The following is a 17,110-nucleotide window of genomic DNA, read 5'->3' as shown; positions in this document are numbered from 1 at the left end:
TGTGGAGAAGCTTGAGAGAGTCCAGAGGAGAGCCACACGCATGATCAGAGGTCAGGAAAACAGATCTTACGATGACAGGCTGAGAGCCACGGGACTCTTTAGCCTGGAAAAGCGCAGGCTCAGGGGTGATCTGATGGCCACCTATAAGTTTATCGGGGGTGACCACCAGGATCTGGGGGAACGTCTGTTCACCAGAGCGCCCCAAGGGATGACGAGGTCGAACGGTCACAAACTCCTGCAAGACCGTTTCAGGCTGGACATAAGGAAGAATTTCTTTCCTGTCCGAGCCCCCAAGGTCTGGAGCAGTCTGCCAGCGGAGGTGGTTCAAGCACCTACATTGAACACCTTCAAGAGTAAATTTGGATGCTTATCCTGCTGGGATCCTATGACCCCAGCTGACTTCCTGCCCTTTGGGGAGGGGGCTGGACTCGATGATCTCCCGAGGTCCCTTCCAGCCCTGATGTCTATGAAATCTATGGTGGAAACCCAGTCACGTGCCTGCTCCATGCTATTCCTATGCTTGCTATTCTGTCCGCTGGAGTGACAAGTGACTGCACGCCAAAGCCAATATCCTACAAGAGAAGCCCAGGAGCTCGGCTTTACAATGCAACCCTATCCCACACTCTGCCTTAAATCACCTTGCTCAGAACATGCTCAAAGAGCATCAGATTGCACTGAAAAAAGGAAAAATGTCTCGGGGTGGGGGCATGCACCTGAAGCACCCACCGCTGGTCTCCATGTGACAGGCTGCTACGTGGACCTTGACTAATCCAACCTAAATATTGGTAGGTTCCTCACCTGGAGCGCTTGAATTGCTGCATAAACACTGGGAGAATAAAGGCAGACTTCAAGACAGCCCCGGACGATTGCTATGGAAGACTGAAAACCACTGGCGCCTGCTTGGAAATGAAACTGATGCTACTAGAGCCAAGGAGGCATTGGCAGCCTTCATGCCTTTGAAGGTGCCCCCTCAACACATGCCATACATCTGACTTCTCCGCTAAGGTTCACTTTCTTTTGATCCGTCCAGAAAGAAGGCTAAGCAAACTAAATGCACATACTCAAGTTACAGACCTCATCTTATAGCAGTGCTGTCTCATAGGTCACCTCAGATAATACCCAAAACCAGGATATTGCATTTGGATTTCAATCAGATGAACCTTCCTCTGCTGTAATTCAGCCCGATGATGTACAAAAAGCACCTGCTGTGTCCGCACCACCACTACCCCTTAAGGGCAGGTGAGAAATGCTGCAAAATCCATTGAAACCAGGCAAAATGTACCACATGCTACAAAACCCTTGGATACAAGTCTGTTCTGCAGTGAGAAAACGTCATAGCCAACACGGTGCCCATGAAAACACTCACCCCTGCCTTATTGCGAGGTGCAGGTCTACAACTATGCTGGGCATCGTCGGACAAGTGCCCTGGGCCGTTCTGTTCTGGAGCCCTGGTTTCAAACGGGTGCAAACAAGAAGAGGGCTTATTCACTCATTATTTTTACTGTCCTTTGAGCTTGCATCTCTGAGGTCTACAGACCTACAGATCCCACTGGCTTCAACAGGACCATCAGCGTGTATCCAGGCCAGGGAGAGCTTGCAAGCATGTCTCACCAGCTCAACAAACCTCCAATTCAGTTCTTTGGGGAACGAAGAAAAAGGACAGGTCAGACCGGGCTAGGCCTCCAAGGATGGAGAGTTCACCACCTCTCCAAGTAGCCCGTTCTAGTGCTTTCCCCTTTCCCCTTCTCGCTGTCAGACTCGGGGAGCTCATGCTGCTTGGTGTTTCACTCTGTGGCACTTACTCCAAACTTGTCATCCTTCCCAGCTGAGCATGGTGCTCCCAAAATGCTACCCCAGTCACCATGTAGAAAGAGCAGATCATCAGTCCTGCACCCTACCTCTGCAAGCTCCTGGGATGCTTTGCTACAGCTGTTTGAGAATTTACACACAACTGGCTGCTTCTGCAGCTTGCACCTATTTGTGCAAGCAGCAAACTAAACATCCGGGAAGAGACAGGGTGGAGTCTGTGCGGATAAATGCAGCTTTGCCGGTGTGTATTGGTAGCTCCCCTGGACTGCAGGAGGGCTTGACCTGGCATGCGCGTGAAGCCACGCAGGGTCAGAAGCTGCTTCACAAGATGCAAGCAGCACAAGCACAACATACGGAGCCAACATAGCCCTGCAAACTAGCTGTTTGGCACCGTTACTGAGATCCAGGCCTTCCCAACGGCCCAGAGCCCAGTCATACTCAACCCATGTCTCGGTGCCAGTTTACACCCAATGTGGGTGTGGAACAAGGCGGTGGCAGAATCCCCTGGGGGATTAGTACATTGTTGAAACAGGAATTACAATATCTATGCTCAAAAACATTTTTAATGGCACTGATTCTCCTCTCTGCAGTACAAAGCTACTGATGAGCATAAAAGGAGAGAACTGGGCCAAGAATATTTCTAAATATCCTGACCCTGCTCCTTTTCCAGCTTCCAGCATGTTCCCGTCCCATCTCATGTAACCGGCAGATTTTGACGGTCACTGATGGCCTCTGGGGTTCATTCGATTCTGCTCCAATGCCGGCATAACTCCACCGGCTTTGGCAACATTAGCAACAGTTTACACCAGTGCAAAAAGAAACGCACCTTCTTAGCTTCCTTTTCTCCAGGAAAATCCCTTGTTTTAAAGTAAAATATCACCAGTTCTGCTGCCACTCTACGAGGCGGGCAGAGTATCTGAATGCGCAGGTATGCATCATTGTGGGTGCACAGGTGCTCTCCAGTGGCAAAGAATATTATAACACGTCTTAATGACCTAGCAAAGGTTGCATCTCCCTTCCGTTTCTGGCCACCGGCATCCATGCCACCACCTTTTGAAACGTGGTGTGCTCCCGATTCTCAGATTTGCATTGGGTCAGGTACTCACAGCATTGCTACTTTGTCAGGGACAGCTACCAGGTGTGCATGAGGGGTCTAAGTGCTTATTTCTCATGCCAAAAACCTATGAGCCAGTTTCCCAAAAACATGAACTGAATCTGTCTACAAGAAGCTGAAATGGAGCAAGTATCCTGGGGAACGTTAGAAAAGAGCACCGAGGGCACATTTGCACAAGACACTTAATGCCCGTTGGACTAATTGTACTGCACATTAGCGCAGATGGCAAAAATTGCGCGAATGCGTAGGAGATTAGTTAAGCATCACAAAAAAGTGTTCGTTTGCGCTAATGCACAGTAGCACCAATTACAGAGCATTAAGTTAGAACCTGTTATTACAGGTACTAAACTTAATCGCAGTGTAATTATGGCACATTAATGAATGTGAAGGTGCACCTAAGAAGGGAGAAAGGTTTATTAGAAGAGCTGCACAAGAAGTCAAAAGCCCAGAGCGAGTGATCAGGGAGGGTGCTTCCATGCAATTCGAGGTATCATACATCTTCTCCATATAAAACTTAGAACCACTTACTACATTTTTCTTCAAGAGTCATCGCTACCAAGCTCCATTCCTTGTTACGTCATGGCCCATGGAAAAATGCTGGTTTATGCACGGGCCAATCTCTCACAAGTTCTAGCCTCCTGTCAGAAGTGTGCAGCGTAGCTGAGCTGTACAGGCAGGTACACACACCATTGCACACGTCCCTGTGTGCACACAGGTGCTGTCTGGTGTCTTTATACTTCTTAGAAGGGGAGCATCTCCCCTTCAATTTTTAGTCACCAGCATTGATTCCATGGCCCTTGAAAATGTGCAGCATTTACAGACATTACATTTTGCTAAGTTTGATCTGGACTACAGACCTCACTATATACACATGGGCGTGTGTGGTCCGAATTAAAATGGCCGTCAGTCTGGATGAACTAATCCTCATTGAATGAGGATTAAAGTTAATGCAGACTAAAGCAGTCCAAATTTTAGGAAAAACAGTCCTTAGGAACTAGATAAGCATTGCAAACATCAATCCTGTCAAGGGAAACTCAGTTGGGTTTTTGTAACACAACAGAGTGTATCAGGCACAAAGGTACACCTTTATAAATGTGCCAACAGCACCTCAGGGTGACTAAGTATTAAGTCAATGGTACAGCACTTCAGATAACTGCAGCAATGTTGCACTGCTAACAAGCTTATTATTGCCTCCTAATTACTTCCAACCTCTGTTAAGAGGCTGTCAAGAGTATAAACCGTGTATAGTCACTGTCCCCTGCCACGATGGTCAATGATTGTCTATTGACCCTTAGTTCAAATTGCAATTTGATTGGAACTGTGTGATGCAACAGATCAGTTAACACAGTTTAGAAAATGAAATGCTGAGCATGTGTACAAACAACCACGGCAGGCTCCTAATTCTCTCGCTCGGCTTCACGTCAGTCAGGTAGAGGTGCCATTGCTACGTTATCAAGGATGCATCAGTTTTCTGGCAAACCACGAGTGGGACAAACTGCTACTTTCTCACACTAAAATTCCACGTGTTTGTCCTCAAAAACTTAGCTGAATACTGCCATGGTAAAAGAGGCAGAGCAAGCACCCTGGGGACCAATAGAGAAGAGGACGGGTCAAGTGTTGAGAGGGCAGAAATGTTTATTAGAAGAGTTATGCAAGAAGTCAATCACGCGGCTGTCCATCCCTCAGCTCGTGATCATGATACAAACTCCCTTGATTAGCGAGGGGGATATTTACCTAGCAAACTCCCTGCAACGAGAATGTTTTTTCCTCTTACTAAATCTAGTGCATTTCCCCCTACGTAAAACTTAATTCATTTTTCCTCAGGGCACTAGGTTTTCACAACTCGCCCCCCCACCCCACGTGCAGTTACTGAAACCCGTATCACAAGCCACAGGAAGTCATGCATCCTCTCACTGATCCACTGCTTGATTTGAAGATGCCTTTTAGTAATTAGATGCGCAAATTAGGTCTAAACTGTCTAAAAATTTAACCAAACATTTTCTAATCAAATTTAGAAAAGACAGAGAGAAAGGATAATGTCAGACTAAGTGTGCCTTTCCTGCTGGTCTTTCTTTTGTTTCTTTCTTCTGCCAGTCGTGTAATGAGAAAGACCTCTTCATGCTTTGGGCTTCTCCAGCTCACACGGACAGGACGAGCAGGTCCTGAGAAATATTAGAAAGGGATGGGTTTAAGTTATTTCCTGAAACTGGGGGGAAAAAAATTCCCCCTTTCCACAAGCATCTTTTCCTCTCTGAAAACTGCTAGCCAACTCCTGCTGGTTGCAGCTGGTCCAAGGGTCTCATATAATGTTTTGGGAGAGAAATCCCCTGCCCCAGTCAAATGCACCACTAGTTTGACAATGCTGCTCACTGCAGGAAATCACTGTCCTGAGGATGCTGGGAAGCTCCCTCCCAACCTTAAAACTCCCAGTACGAGGAAAGGCACAGCTCTATGCCTGGTGATGAGGCCAAGGAGCAGGCTGCTAAAAATGCCTGCAAGGAAGAGTCTGCTCAGGACTGCCCAGATGCTTACCTGCCCAATTTCAACGGCAGCTCCAGCAAAGTCGATGTCCAGCACTTTTGGCAGCGGGATTCCAGTACTCAGAGCCGCTGCAACACACAGAAAGTGAGGTTACTTCATGCAGCTGGATCCACATCCTACTCCAGGCCTCTAGTTTAACCATCAAAACTGCAGGGAAGGGAGTACAGTAAGTTCCAGCTAATTTGCACAACAGATGTGTGTGCAGGAGCATGGTACTCCCTCTCTCTCCTTTTTGCAGCTGCCAAGGGAAGGTAGAGAAAACTCCAGATTAGCTAGTGCCAACTATCCCCCTCAGCACCAACAGGACTGAAGCAGGAAACAGCCATCATTTCATCAAGCACATCTCTTTAGCAGCTGTCAGCTTGAGCCATGCTTCATGCCAATTTTACAAAAAACCACGGTCATAGTTAGGGTGAAATGAGCAGTGAAACGTTAGGTATGTCTGGGGTTTGGCTAAGCCGAGTTCAGCGAGGACAATCCCAGTGGCCTTACCTTTGACGAGTGGCACATGCACTTCCTCCAGCAGGCTGAGCATCAGCATCACAAGGTCTGAGACCTGAAACAGAGCGCCAAGGACACACACACGGTCGATGGGCACCAGACTGAAGCAGACGCCCGCGACCGTAGATTATGCCGGCGCAGAGAACTCGGTTCCCACCCAAGGCAGTCGATGGGGAGCACGCGTGCAAACCGTGGTGCCCTTCCTAAGTTTTCATTCCACCTTCTTCAGGAAGAAGAGTCCTTGAACTGCCCCCCCTCGCCCCAAGATGCGAGGAGGAGCATTGTGCTGTCAGGGCAAAGAGCTGCCGCATCTCTGGACATCTCACAGTCCGGGGAAAAGGCACTTACGTGGACGATGCCGAAGTCGGACGATACCAAGCCAAGAGCGAGGCTGCAGGAAGAGGAAGCAAGTGACCCCTCGTCAGACATCGCCTCCTCTGCTCTGGTCTCAGACATTCATAAGCACAAGGCTAAAATGGACCACCCGGATCGTCTAGTCTGATTTTCTCTCAAGCACAGGTCATAAAACATCCCCAAATTAATTCCTGTGTGAACTAAGGCATCTCTTTTAGGGAAAAAAAAAAAATCCTGATTTAAAGATGCTCAGTATGGAGAACTCACCATGGCCCTAGATGTGTTGTTTCAATACCCAGTCAGCCTCACTGTTAAAAATGGGACTTTTATTTCAAGTCTTTATTCATCTTCTTTCTACTTCTCGCCATCATATCTCATAAAACCTTGGCTAAATAGAAGAGCCCTCTATCAAAAAAAAGCCATTCCTTCATATTTGGGAGATGTTATCTAGTTACTCCTTCACCTGTCCTATGAAAACCTGCACTAGATTGAGCTCAGGTGTCTTTCACTTTAAAGTCTAATTTCCAATCTCTAAACCTTTCAGTCCATAAGGACTGGCATTAATTATATCATCCTTCTTGAAAGTCCTTTATTTAACCACTGGGATATTCATTCCAGGAGCAAAGGCAGGCTGACAGACCTACAATTACCCGAATCATCTCATTAGCCACTTCTATATGTTGATACAGCGCCGTGTTTTCCTGTCTCGTGAAACTCTCTTATTGTTTCAAGGCTCAGTTTAAATCTACATTCACTGTCCCCAGAGATCTTCATCCCGGTCTTCTACAATTCTCAGTGAAAAAATTCTCAAGCTTTTAAAAGTCCTATCCAGACCTGCCGATTGCAAAATATTGAACTTAACTTTAGCAGCAGCTACTCAACATCCTCCTGGTGCAACAGAAAGGATAACGCCTTGCTACATGGCAAGATCATTTGACTTTTATTTTCACCCAGAAAACAGAATAAAAATAGGTGCTGGACACTGCTGACCATTCTACCGCTGCCGTGCGAGCTTGGACTGCAAAAACTATGAGGGCTTTTTCCAGTACCTCTGGACTTAAACCCCACCTTGCTGACCTTTACTCTTCTGGCTACCGATTTCCAGAGGTGCCAAGTGAGCGAGCGCCCACAGCTCCCTTGGAGAAGTCAGGCCTGCGAACTGTGCTGCATACTTCAATCCCTGCTCCATCTCCTGGAAACTGCACGGTCAATATTCACAGACACACAGCAATGCCAGACACCTGTCCACGGACACTTTGATCAGCAGTCGGTTGTCACTGATGGAGATGTCGGTGTTCAAAGCGAGATCCTGCAATCGGACACAAGAGACGGGATCAGTCTGGGGAAGCTCATCTGCATTTCACTCAGCGGGGTCCAGACGGCGCTCATCCTAGCAACACTTACCGCCTTCAGGGCGAGGACGGTCAGGAGGGTGCCATCGGAGAGATAAATGAACACCAGGATCCGGACAGGGAGCTTGATGGTGGCTTTGTTTGCTTCTAGAGCAATGAGAGGAGCTCCAGCCTCTGTTATTTCTGTGCCCAGAGGCTTTGACACAGGGCAGTGGGAACACTGTTGGGTTTGGAGACACAAGGCAAAGCATGAACTGAACGAGGAACGGACAAGGCGCATCAGCCTTTGGACACGACAGGGTCTCAGGGCTCATGCCAGAAGGACTCGAGACCTGGACTCACACATCCCTATTGCTCCTCAGAGAGCAGGGAGTCTGGGCTCCACTGCATCTTGCATGCAAACTCTTTGGCTGGGTGCAGAGTCCCCGTGGTGGTTATTAGGTTGCAGACCAACCTGCCTGGGAAAGCTGAAGGGCTTTCTTCTTTTTATCTGCACTCAGTGAGAAGGAGGGTTATCGCCATGGGAAAAGGGAGGTGTGCTTTCACTGCATGCCAGTCACCAAGGCTGCTATCACCGGACCCTTCGTGTAAGCCAAATGGCCGAGGCCTCCTTTTGCAAACAGGTGTTGTGCAGCACCAGCTGCAGACCCGTCCTGAAGATGACCCTGTGCCACAAGCCACTGAGGCAGAAACCCCCTGGCCCACCCTATCACCGGATGCTCTTCTGTGTTTACAGTTCTCCAAGGCCCCACAGCTCACGGATGCCATCCTGACTCTGATTCCTCCCGGGGTGAGTGATGTGTTGGCCTGCCAATGGGTTTGACCCATTGCAGTACTCACCATGTCAGGGCTGAAGGCAAACATCTGGGGCTGGATCTGGATTAACATGCGCAGCACAGCGCTCAGGAAAGCCTCCGTCAGCCCCAGGTGTAGGACGCTGCCGTGCAGGGGAGGCAGGGCAGGAGGGGCAGAGCCGGCAGGGAGGGCGACTACGCACTCAGACAAAGTCTGCAAACTATATCCAACCCACCTCACTACTCTTCACACATGCTAATGAACCCTGGCGTCCACGACGTGACGGAGATGATCTACTCAGGTCCCTTCTGACCCTAGAAACTATGAAACTATGACACACCGGTCTTTAGTCAGATACCTGTGGTCACGTACAGGAGAAGAGACTCGCATCTGGACAGGCCGTTTTTATGTATTCTTTGCTATTCCTATCCCTTGCTAAGAAAATCAAATATTTAGCCAACAACTCATATCCCATAGATAAAAATAGCAAGCCATAATCAGCCTGCCAGGAGTGGATACAGATTGCTTCTCCAGCATTTGGTGAACCACTGCAAATCGTAAACGCGTTGCAAGGATCAGGATACATGGGCGAAAGATTCCTGAGAAGAGATGGCCAAGACCCTGATCCAAGCATGCACTGAGACCAAGGGGGCTCTTTCCAGCCATGGGATGGTTTGTGGAGCAGTCCTGCATTTGCGACTAGTATTTTTCACAACAAGTTACTAACCCCACTCCTCCAGGGTACCCTGAGCAGGCCGATCTCCATCAACTCTGCGTAAACTGCTGTCACCGAAGGCAACGATGCTCCCCCAGAGACACTCTGCTCCACTCCACACACCATCCCAGACTCAGGGGCTCACACTTACATTCAAATCCAGACTCGCGTGCAGCTCGTAAATCAGGGGAAGTCTGGCCAGCTGATACTGGATCGACCCGACTGCACCAACTTGGTATACCACTGCACAAGAAGCAAAGATTGTCAAGATATCTGCAGTCAAGGGGCCACTCTGGTGCCTTCTCTGCCCAAATCCTACCGGTCTGAGAGCATGGCTGCATCCGGGTAACAAGGAGGCATTGGCAGTTCAGGAATACCGATTCTGGCTCAGCTATTCCTGAAGTGCCCTGTAGAGAGGCTGGTCCAAACTCACCCAGCCCGGCACTGGAAGAGGAGAGTGCGATAGGAAACACAACTCCCACGAGGTTGGAAGAAGGGCAGACTCTACCGCGCTCCTTTCTCTAGCCTACGCTGGCACTCTCACAGAGATCCCTTCTCATACCACTCCCAGCTCCGGGACCTACTTTCTCCTGTCTCCCGATACCCCTCTTAAACATTATCTTTGAACTCGGCTGCATGCCCTCTAGATATGACTGAGCGCTGAAAGAGGTGCAACTTCCAGACAGGATGGGTTACGGCAGCAGAAAAAATGAGCGCTCCAGGGGCTGGGATTACTGGGAAAGGAGAGAAGACGACAAGGGAGCTTCCATGAGGAACATACCGTTCTCGGTGGACACGATATGCACCTTCACAAGGTTGACGATAGTGCAAAAGACTGGACACAGCTGTAACACAAAGCACAGAGGTGTGCTCTTGGAGCCCCGCCCTTCTCCACGTGCGCACCACAAGCCCGGGGCAAACCCACCCATTTCCATGGGAATCCCCAGGGAATGAGGAGCAATAACACAAGGGCTGCAGCACCTGGGCCTTTGGGAGGAAGCCTGCAGCCACGGGGAGTGCTTTTACTGATGAGTTACATTAACTGCATCTGCTTCTGGTCTCATAAATATTTAATCCTTGCCCTTGTAGGATCCCAGCAGCAGGCAGCCTGCCTGCCAGCTGTCTCTGCCCAAGCACAAGATGGGACACTTGGACAGCAAAGACAGAGAAGATGCAAGAGGAACAGAAACGCCCCATCCCGCTGTAACAAATTGGCTCTGACAGCGCTGGGCCTCGATGAGGAAGAGCAGTTCCTGGCATTGGCACAGGACATGTGCTGTCTCCTGCTCTCTAACTGCCTGGCGTGAGCTGCCAAGCTTCGGGCTTACCAGGGAAGGCAGCGTATTCCTCAGGGCGCTGGACAACAAGTTGTTCACTGACACAGGCAGTAACCTGCAAGAAATGGAAAACCAAATGTGAGCGCAGAACGAGACGAAAACGGCCAAAACGACCGTCTCGTTACGGCACCAAGGGAGATCAGAGCAAAGGAGAGATTCAGCATCTGAAGTAGTTTCAGCCGCAGATTTAAACAGAGCTGAAACAGTCCATCCCTGCAATCGCTCCTGCAGTGCGAGACAGGCCAGAACCACGGTCACTGCAAAACCTGAAGTCTGAGCGCTTTTCTTTCTGCCTGTGAAGTTGATGAGCTGGATCTGGCAGGGGCCAGCCGACCGCACGTGGATTTATTCCTCCAGCCTCCACACAAGCGATGCTGTTGTAGGAGCTGGGTAATTACTCAAACGTCTCTGCTTCACTACTGCGTACGGGGCTGGGCTAGGACCCTTTCTGCATGTGGATGAACTTGAGGGGAACGCTTTTATAAACCGTCTCCCTGATGTCATTGCCCTAAGGGCTCTGTAGGACCATCTGGCATTTGTATTCAGTACTTCTGTAATTTTGGCTTTGCAACTCAGAGCAGCATTTACAACAGGAGCAAGGTAGTCCGAATCCATAAGGGTCTCTTTTTTCCCCCCTTAGAGTTAATTTTTATGCAGGGCTGCACAGACATGACTCCTGCATAGTCCCTGGGATTCGTACATGGAGATTTGAGAGTAAGCCAAGACCCTCATGGCCAGTCCCCAGCCTCAATTAGCATCGTGCACCTTCCAGGGCTTCCGTAACCAGCACCCATGCCACAGAAGGAGCACTCCCTCCTCAGCATGCAGAGCCCAACAGGCACGAGCAACCGTGCCCTGAGGTTTGCCAACTCTGCCTCTGTGAACACGTGAGTGAAGCCTTCCAAGTAAACCACCACGGCCGCTACGGTAAGGGAACGGAGGGTGCAAAGATCCCGAGCATGAAGTGAATGAGGGAGCAGCCAGTGAAGCTGAAAGGCGAGAGATTCAAAACAAAAAACTTCTGGAGGATTTAGACAGGGATGGGAACAAGTACCAGAGCATCATTTGGTTGAAAGGACCGGAAACTCATGACAGCTACCCAGAAAGGAGGCTGATGTCGATGGAGACAAGAACGAAGTGACAGTCTTCAAAGACGACTCGGTCGGTGCCTGATGAGTAGTCCGTAATCATGAATTTTACTGTAACATTCACTTCCGCAAAAATGTTGATTGGTTCAGGAACAAGGCCAAGCAAACTAAACAAACACACTTGGGTTAAAAGGATCTCATCCCACAGCATCACTGGCATAAATGTCGTCTTCAAGACAGGCCACGTCTGCTAACGAACGAGCAGAACCTCGCACCTTCCTCGACTGCCATTCGCCCCAGACTCTACAAACCACCTGTGCCCCCACCACTGCTAACACGTTATTGCCGTTAGAGCCACACAAGGTCTCCACATGCTACAAAGCACGTGGATACAGGTCTGCTTTACAGCAAGGAAACTGCATGGCCAACGGAGCACGCTGAAAACATCCACCTCTGCCACTGCCAAGGTGCGCGCCGAGCCTATGCGACAGCACGGCAGGAAAGATGCACGGGGCCTTTCTGTCCTGACTCCAAACCCGAGTACATGGAACAGGTGCAAAGGGTTTCCTGACTGATGAGGTCTACAAATCTGCACATAACACATGTCCTACCGTAGGCAGATTTCGGAGAGTAAAGCGGTTTGTGAAACGAGCATCCGAATGAACCTGGTTGTGCCCTCAGAGGCAGAGACGTGGCCCCACTGCCGTCAACGTGAAGTCCCAGCGGGACTCCTCCAGAAGGACATCAACAGCTTAGCATCACCCACAAGTATGAAAGTTCAAGGGCTCTCGCACCCCGCTACTCACTAGTCACCCTGGATTTCTAGCTTGGTGTAGACGCTCACACGGGTTTCAATAGCAGGCAGCAGCTCCATCGACACGACGGGATGCTGCGCATCAACAATATGTAATCTGCAGAGCAGAAGCAAAAGGGGTTAGAAAGGGGAAAAGGCCGGGGGGGGGGCACTCGGCCGTTGCACCGACTCAAGAACTCAAATTGTCGGTGCAACGATTTGTGCCTGTGATACCCTTGCAAGTATTTCCAGGAACCTGCACATGGCTGATGTACAAACAGCCTGAAGCAAGGAGCCAAGCGACAAACCTCTTCTTCCATAAGCTCAGCTCTGGAGCCAAGATAAACCTAGCCCCCCGTCCATGCTGGCTAACCAAGAAAGCCCCTGTAGCTCCACGGTGCACTGCACAGACATTACTTACAGCACTGCAACCCCTACCACTGCAGAGGAGCTCCCGTTTCATGCAGGAATATTTTTGTCGCGCTACAAGAGGCATGCACGTCTGCCTCCTCAATGCTTGTAGCACCAGTAACATTTGGGCTCAGAGCACAGGCCCGATGCCACCTTATTTCATTTAATTGGGCCTTTAGCCAGGAGCATCTCTTGCTCACAGTGATAACAAACTATTTTGTTCTCAGGAACTGCAGGAGCAGACCACAGCCGATTAAACTGTGGTCAAAATTTTAATTTCACAGCCGGCACAAGTCCCCACGGGCCCAGGTCCAGCCGGGCGTCTGGCAGGGCAGGCCAGCCGCTTCTCTGATGAATCAGCATCAAGCTCTGACACGGGGAGGACAGACGGCGGCATGGGAAAGTAGCCCACGGAGGAATTCGCCTCGTCTCTGGCTATTTGTTTGAGCCTGACCCCTGAGGCCACAGGCACCAGGGGAACGAACCCCGTCAACTTCAAGGGGTTTTGAATTTGGGGACCCCCAGCCAAAGCCTACAACACTGCTCCCCACTTACCCAGTTATCTTTAAAAGTTGGCTGAGCAAGTCCCCTTCCCTCACGATGTTTGGGATCTTGATGGCCTTGAGATGCTCCAGGAGAAATCTATCCTTGGTGATGACATCTGTAACAGCTGGAACACATCTGCTCAGTGAGACTAGGTATCTTCAGCAGCAGCACCCACTCACCCGAGATGCACGGCACGACCTGGCACTTGCAGGACAGCACCGGGAGAGCTCTTCACACAGAAACCTAGCAGGATCGCACTGGCGACTACACTAGGGCACCACATGCTGTGGCACAGACTGAACCGATGCAGCCCTTGGCTAACCAGCCGCAAAACTACCCACAGACAGCAGCCCCTGCCACCCCCACTCGAACAGGATTGCAACGGGACAGGGGAGCAGAGTCACTTCTGCTCCTGCTAGTGCCAGAGGAGCACCGCCTCGCGCACGGCCGGGGCCTGCCGAGACCAAGCGGGGCACAGCCGCAGCTTCCACGCAGCAGCTCCGCAACCCGCTCATGCACCCTCGCAGCCGGCTCTAGAAGGAGGCAGCCGGCCACTTCCCTTCTCATCGGGGAAATACCGTGACCACTAAGGCAGTTTTGGTTTTGAACTAAAGGACTACTATTTGGGGGAGGTGAGGGTGAAGGGAGGGTGCGCAGAGGATTGGGTGCATTTATTGCAACAGGAAGCGCAAGTTTCATAATGCATATTTAAGATGTGTGATGGAAATCTTATGATAGATAGATAGATAGATAGATAGATAGATAGATAAAACATAAAACTCTCATATATGTGGCTTTCTACATACTATTTACAATTCCCCCTAGGCTGACAAGAAACCTAACACCAGGATCCGTTCCCCGCACTGGGGTCAGCAGACCGCAGAAGAGGACAATCCCCAAAAGCTTCAGCATCGTCGAGTGCGATGCCTGCAGAGAAAACCAACCTCCGTTAGGCAGCAAAGCACCAGAGCACGTCCGGAGGAGGGAGGCACCGGCCCCTGCTGAGAGGTTTGATGCTGTAATAAAAGCATGGGCTGAATCCTGAAGATTTTAACTCGGTCCTTTCTCAGGTACAATTCTCATCTTTGCCCATGGGAATTTCACTTGCGTACAGGATTAGGAAGAGCAGATATTTCAGGCTTTGGCCCAAAAAAAGGATTTGCCCATGATTTTCTGATTCTCCCAAAGCGGGGTAGCAGAGGTGTGACAACAGGCAATGAAGCCACCTTTTGTTTTTCCCCCTTTAACGTTTTCAAAACTGATAAAAATAACCCTAAAAAAACAACACTGAAGAAGCATTTATGCGAAAGACAGCCAGGCAAGGCAGCAGCAAGGGGAAGGATCACAAAAGTAAACATCTTTAGCATCAAAATGAATATTCACGTTGTTCGAGGATTACGCACGTATGATCACTCACTCTCATTTAAAATCATTTCCATTGCACGTGGCGATGGAGTCAGGCAGGTAGCAGCGGGGATGTTATTACCCTCAACAACTCTGGAAAATTCTCCCTTCGGCTCCAAGTCCGTCGCAAAGCACAGCTCCGTCTCCTTGTTGCCCTCTTTTTTTCTGGTGCCAAGATGCAGTGCACAGTCCTTTTGTAATCCACATTGACTTAGGAACGAGGATATTTCTGCAACAGGGTGGGGGTTGAGAAGAGAAGCAATTTTTTTTTTCCTGGATGTCCTGCCTCCGAGCACAATTGCAAGAAATTAAGACTGGTGAACATCCTTGCACAACAGGTCATTGCAATCATCCTGCTGGGTCGGGGCAGGACGGTCACGTAACACATTTGAGCTCACTCTCGTCTTGCTGAGATCAGAACAGAAACACAGAGGACATGAGGGTCACCCGCTGGTTGCAGGATGGACGGAAAGGGCTTCACTAGGGAATGTGGCATGGCAGATAGCTGATGCGAGACATTCATCAAGCGCTACTGAAACCAAGGTCTCAGACCTGCTCCTGACGGGGAAAAAAAAGTTCACTATCAACCCAGAATTTTTAAGACAACTGTCCTGAGCTTCATTTTATAGTAGATACACAAAGGTGCTCATTCGTGCAGAGGGGCCAGCTGCAGAGCTGCTGCTTCAGGAGCTCCAGTGCATGGTTTAACAGAAAGGTGCAATCTCTTAGCACAGATCTGGTGATGTCCGTGAGTGTGCATGTACAAGTGCACAGGAGCAGACGCTGCAGAGACCGGCGGGTCCTCTGCCTTGCAACAGGGGACAAGGGGTGTGCTGGCAGCTACTGTGCATGTTAAGATGTTATGAGCTGTATATGAAAGGTAGAATCACAGACAATGAGGGTGGAAGGGACTTCGGGAGGTCACATCTAGTCCAACCCCTGCTCCAAGCAGAACCAGCCTCAACTACATCATCCCAGCCAAGGCTTTGTCTACCCAGGTCTCCAACACCTCCAAGGATGGAGACTGCACCGCCTCTCTGGGTAACCTGCTCCAATGCTCCACTACTCTCCTAGTGAGAAAGTGTTTCCTAATATCCAACCTCCACCTCCCGTGCTGCAGCTTGAGCCCATTGCTCCTTGTCCTGTCGTCTGCCCCCACTGCGACCTTTCCAGCTCCATCGTCTTTGCAACCCCCTGCAGGGAGCTCCACTGAAGTCAGCTGAGGGTCATGATAAATACATATTGTCCTTGCTCAGTCAGTCTCTCTCAAGATTTCATCCTCTCCTTCACATCTAGTCACAGGCGGCATCCCCCTGTAATCCTGTCTGTCCAAACAGAGTTGGATTGATTTATGTCAAGTGTCTTTATTGCTAATCTTGCACTCTGTTTGCCTCGGTGGCTTCTGGAAAACCTGCCTGAGCAGCCCCTTCCCCCCCAGCATTTGAAGAAAAGGCCTTTAAATACATTTTGCAAGGCTGACAGGGTCACCAAAAATGCCAATGGAGACTCCTCCAAGGGAGAAAAATGTGACTCCTCATTTTTAAGGCAGGTCTCCGATACTGCTCGAGGAGGCCCATCGAGGTCAAGCCAGCTATTGTGTGAATTTGTGCAAAACAGAAAGCCAGTTTGACAAGATGAAGGTCAAGGCAGGTGGGATGCCAGCAGAGCCCACCCCCTGTGCCAAGCTACCAGGGATGACATGATAAGTGGCTGTTGTCACACCAGGTAAGGGTGAAGGTGGATTGAGGAATGATGCTAAAACTGAAGCTAACTTGCTGGGCAATCCCCGTCCAGTACAAACACCATTTTCAACCCCACGAGCCTAATCCTGAGTTGCTTGAGTCAAGATCTGGTTCCAAGTAGTGTCCCAGCTGGAAAAAAATTGCTGCCTCGGCTCATCTCACCCCCAAAGCTAAGAGAGCAGCCAGATGCCAGCGTCAGATTGCCCCGCGCTACGGGTGCAGACCGGGTCCCCTAGAGCCAGCATAAAAGAGCTGCCAGGCTGCCCTGCTCCTATGCCCACCCCTGCACCCTGCCCAGCTGCACAGCAACCTTCAGCTAAGCCTGTGGGCAGCCCATAGGAAAGCAGGTGGCTTTCACCCAGAGCCAGGTGAGAAGTCACATTAAAGACCGGCTGCAGGCAGGGTCATGTACTCGGCAGGGCATTGGTCTGCGCCACCAACCAAGGTACGTGGCATTGGTGAGGCTTCATCTGGACCAGCGCGTTCAGGTCCCGGTGCCCACGTTCAGCAGAGATGGGTTCGACAGACTTGCAGCTGCTCGCACGCCCGGGGCAACGGAGAGCCTCCCTCGCCCGCGGAGGCTGCAAACCAGGGCTGAGAGGGGCTCC

At 50.2% G+C, this 17,110-nt stretch overlaps 1 protein-coding gene across 1 annotated transcript; it reads right to left on the bottom strand.

Annotated features, from left to right (window-relative positions):
• Positions 1 to 118: 118 nt before the first annotated feature.
• LOC149856897 (BPI fold-containing family B member 4-like) lies at positions 119 to 14,268 on the bottom strand. The gene is given in 14 exon segments (XM_090064760.1): positions 119 to 5,085; positions 5,456 to 5,532; positions 5,957 to 6,020; positions 6,314 to 6,356; positions 7,561 to 7,628; positions 7,724 to 7,891; positions 8,446 to 8,667; positions 9,303 to 9,424; positions 9,963 to 10,026; positions 10,510 to 10,573; positions 11,618 to 11,773; positions 12,413 to 12,517; positions 13,366 to 13,480; positions 14,163 to 14,268. Coding segments are annotated over 14 exon segments (1,398 nt in total). The 3' UTR covers positions 119 to 5,061.
• Positions 14,269 to 17,110: the final 2,842 nt, after the last annotated feature.

The sequence above is a fragment of the Crocodylus siamensis genome, chromosome 10 (assembly GCF_052110815.1).
Source record: "Crocodylus siamensis isolate JL-2025a chromosome 10, ASM5211081v1, whole genome shotgun sequence".
Lineage (NCBI taxonomy): Eukaryota > Metazoa > Chordata > Crocodylia > Crocodylidae > Crocodylus > Crocodylus siamensis.
Note: the sequence above shows the minus strand (reverse complement) of the source record. Positions and strands in the feature narration are given on the sequence as shown.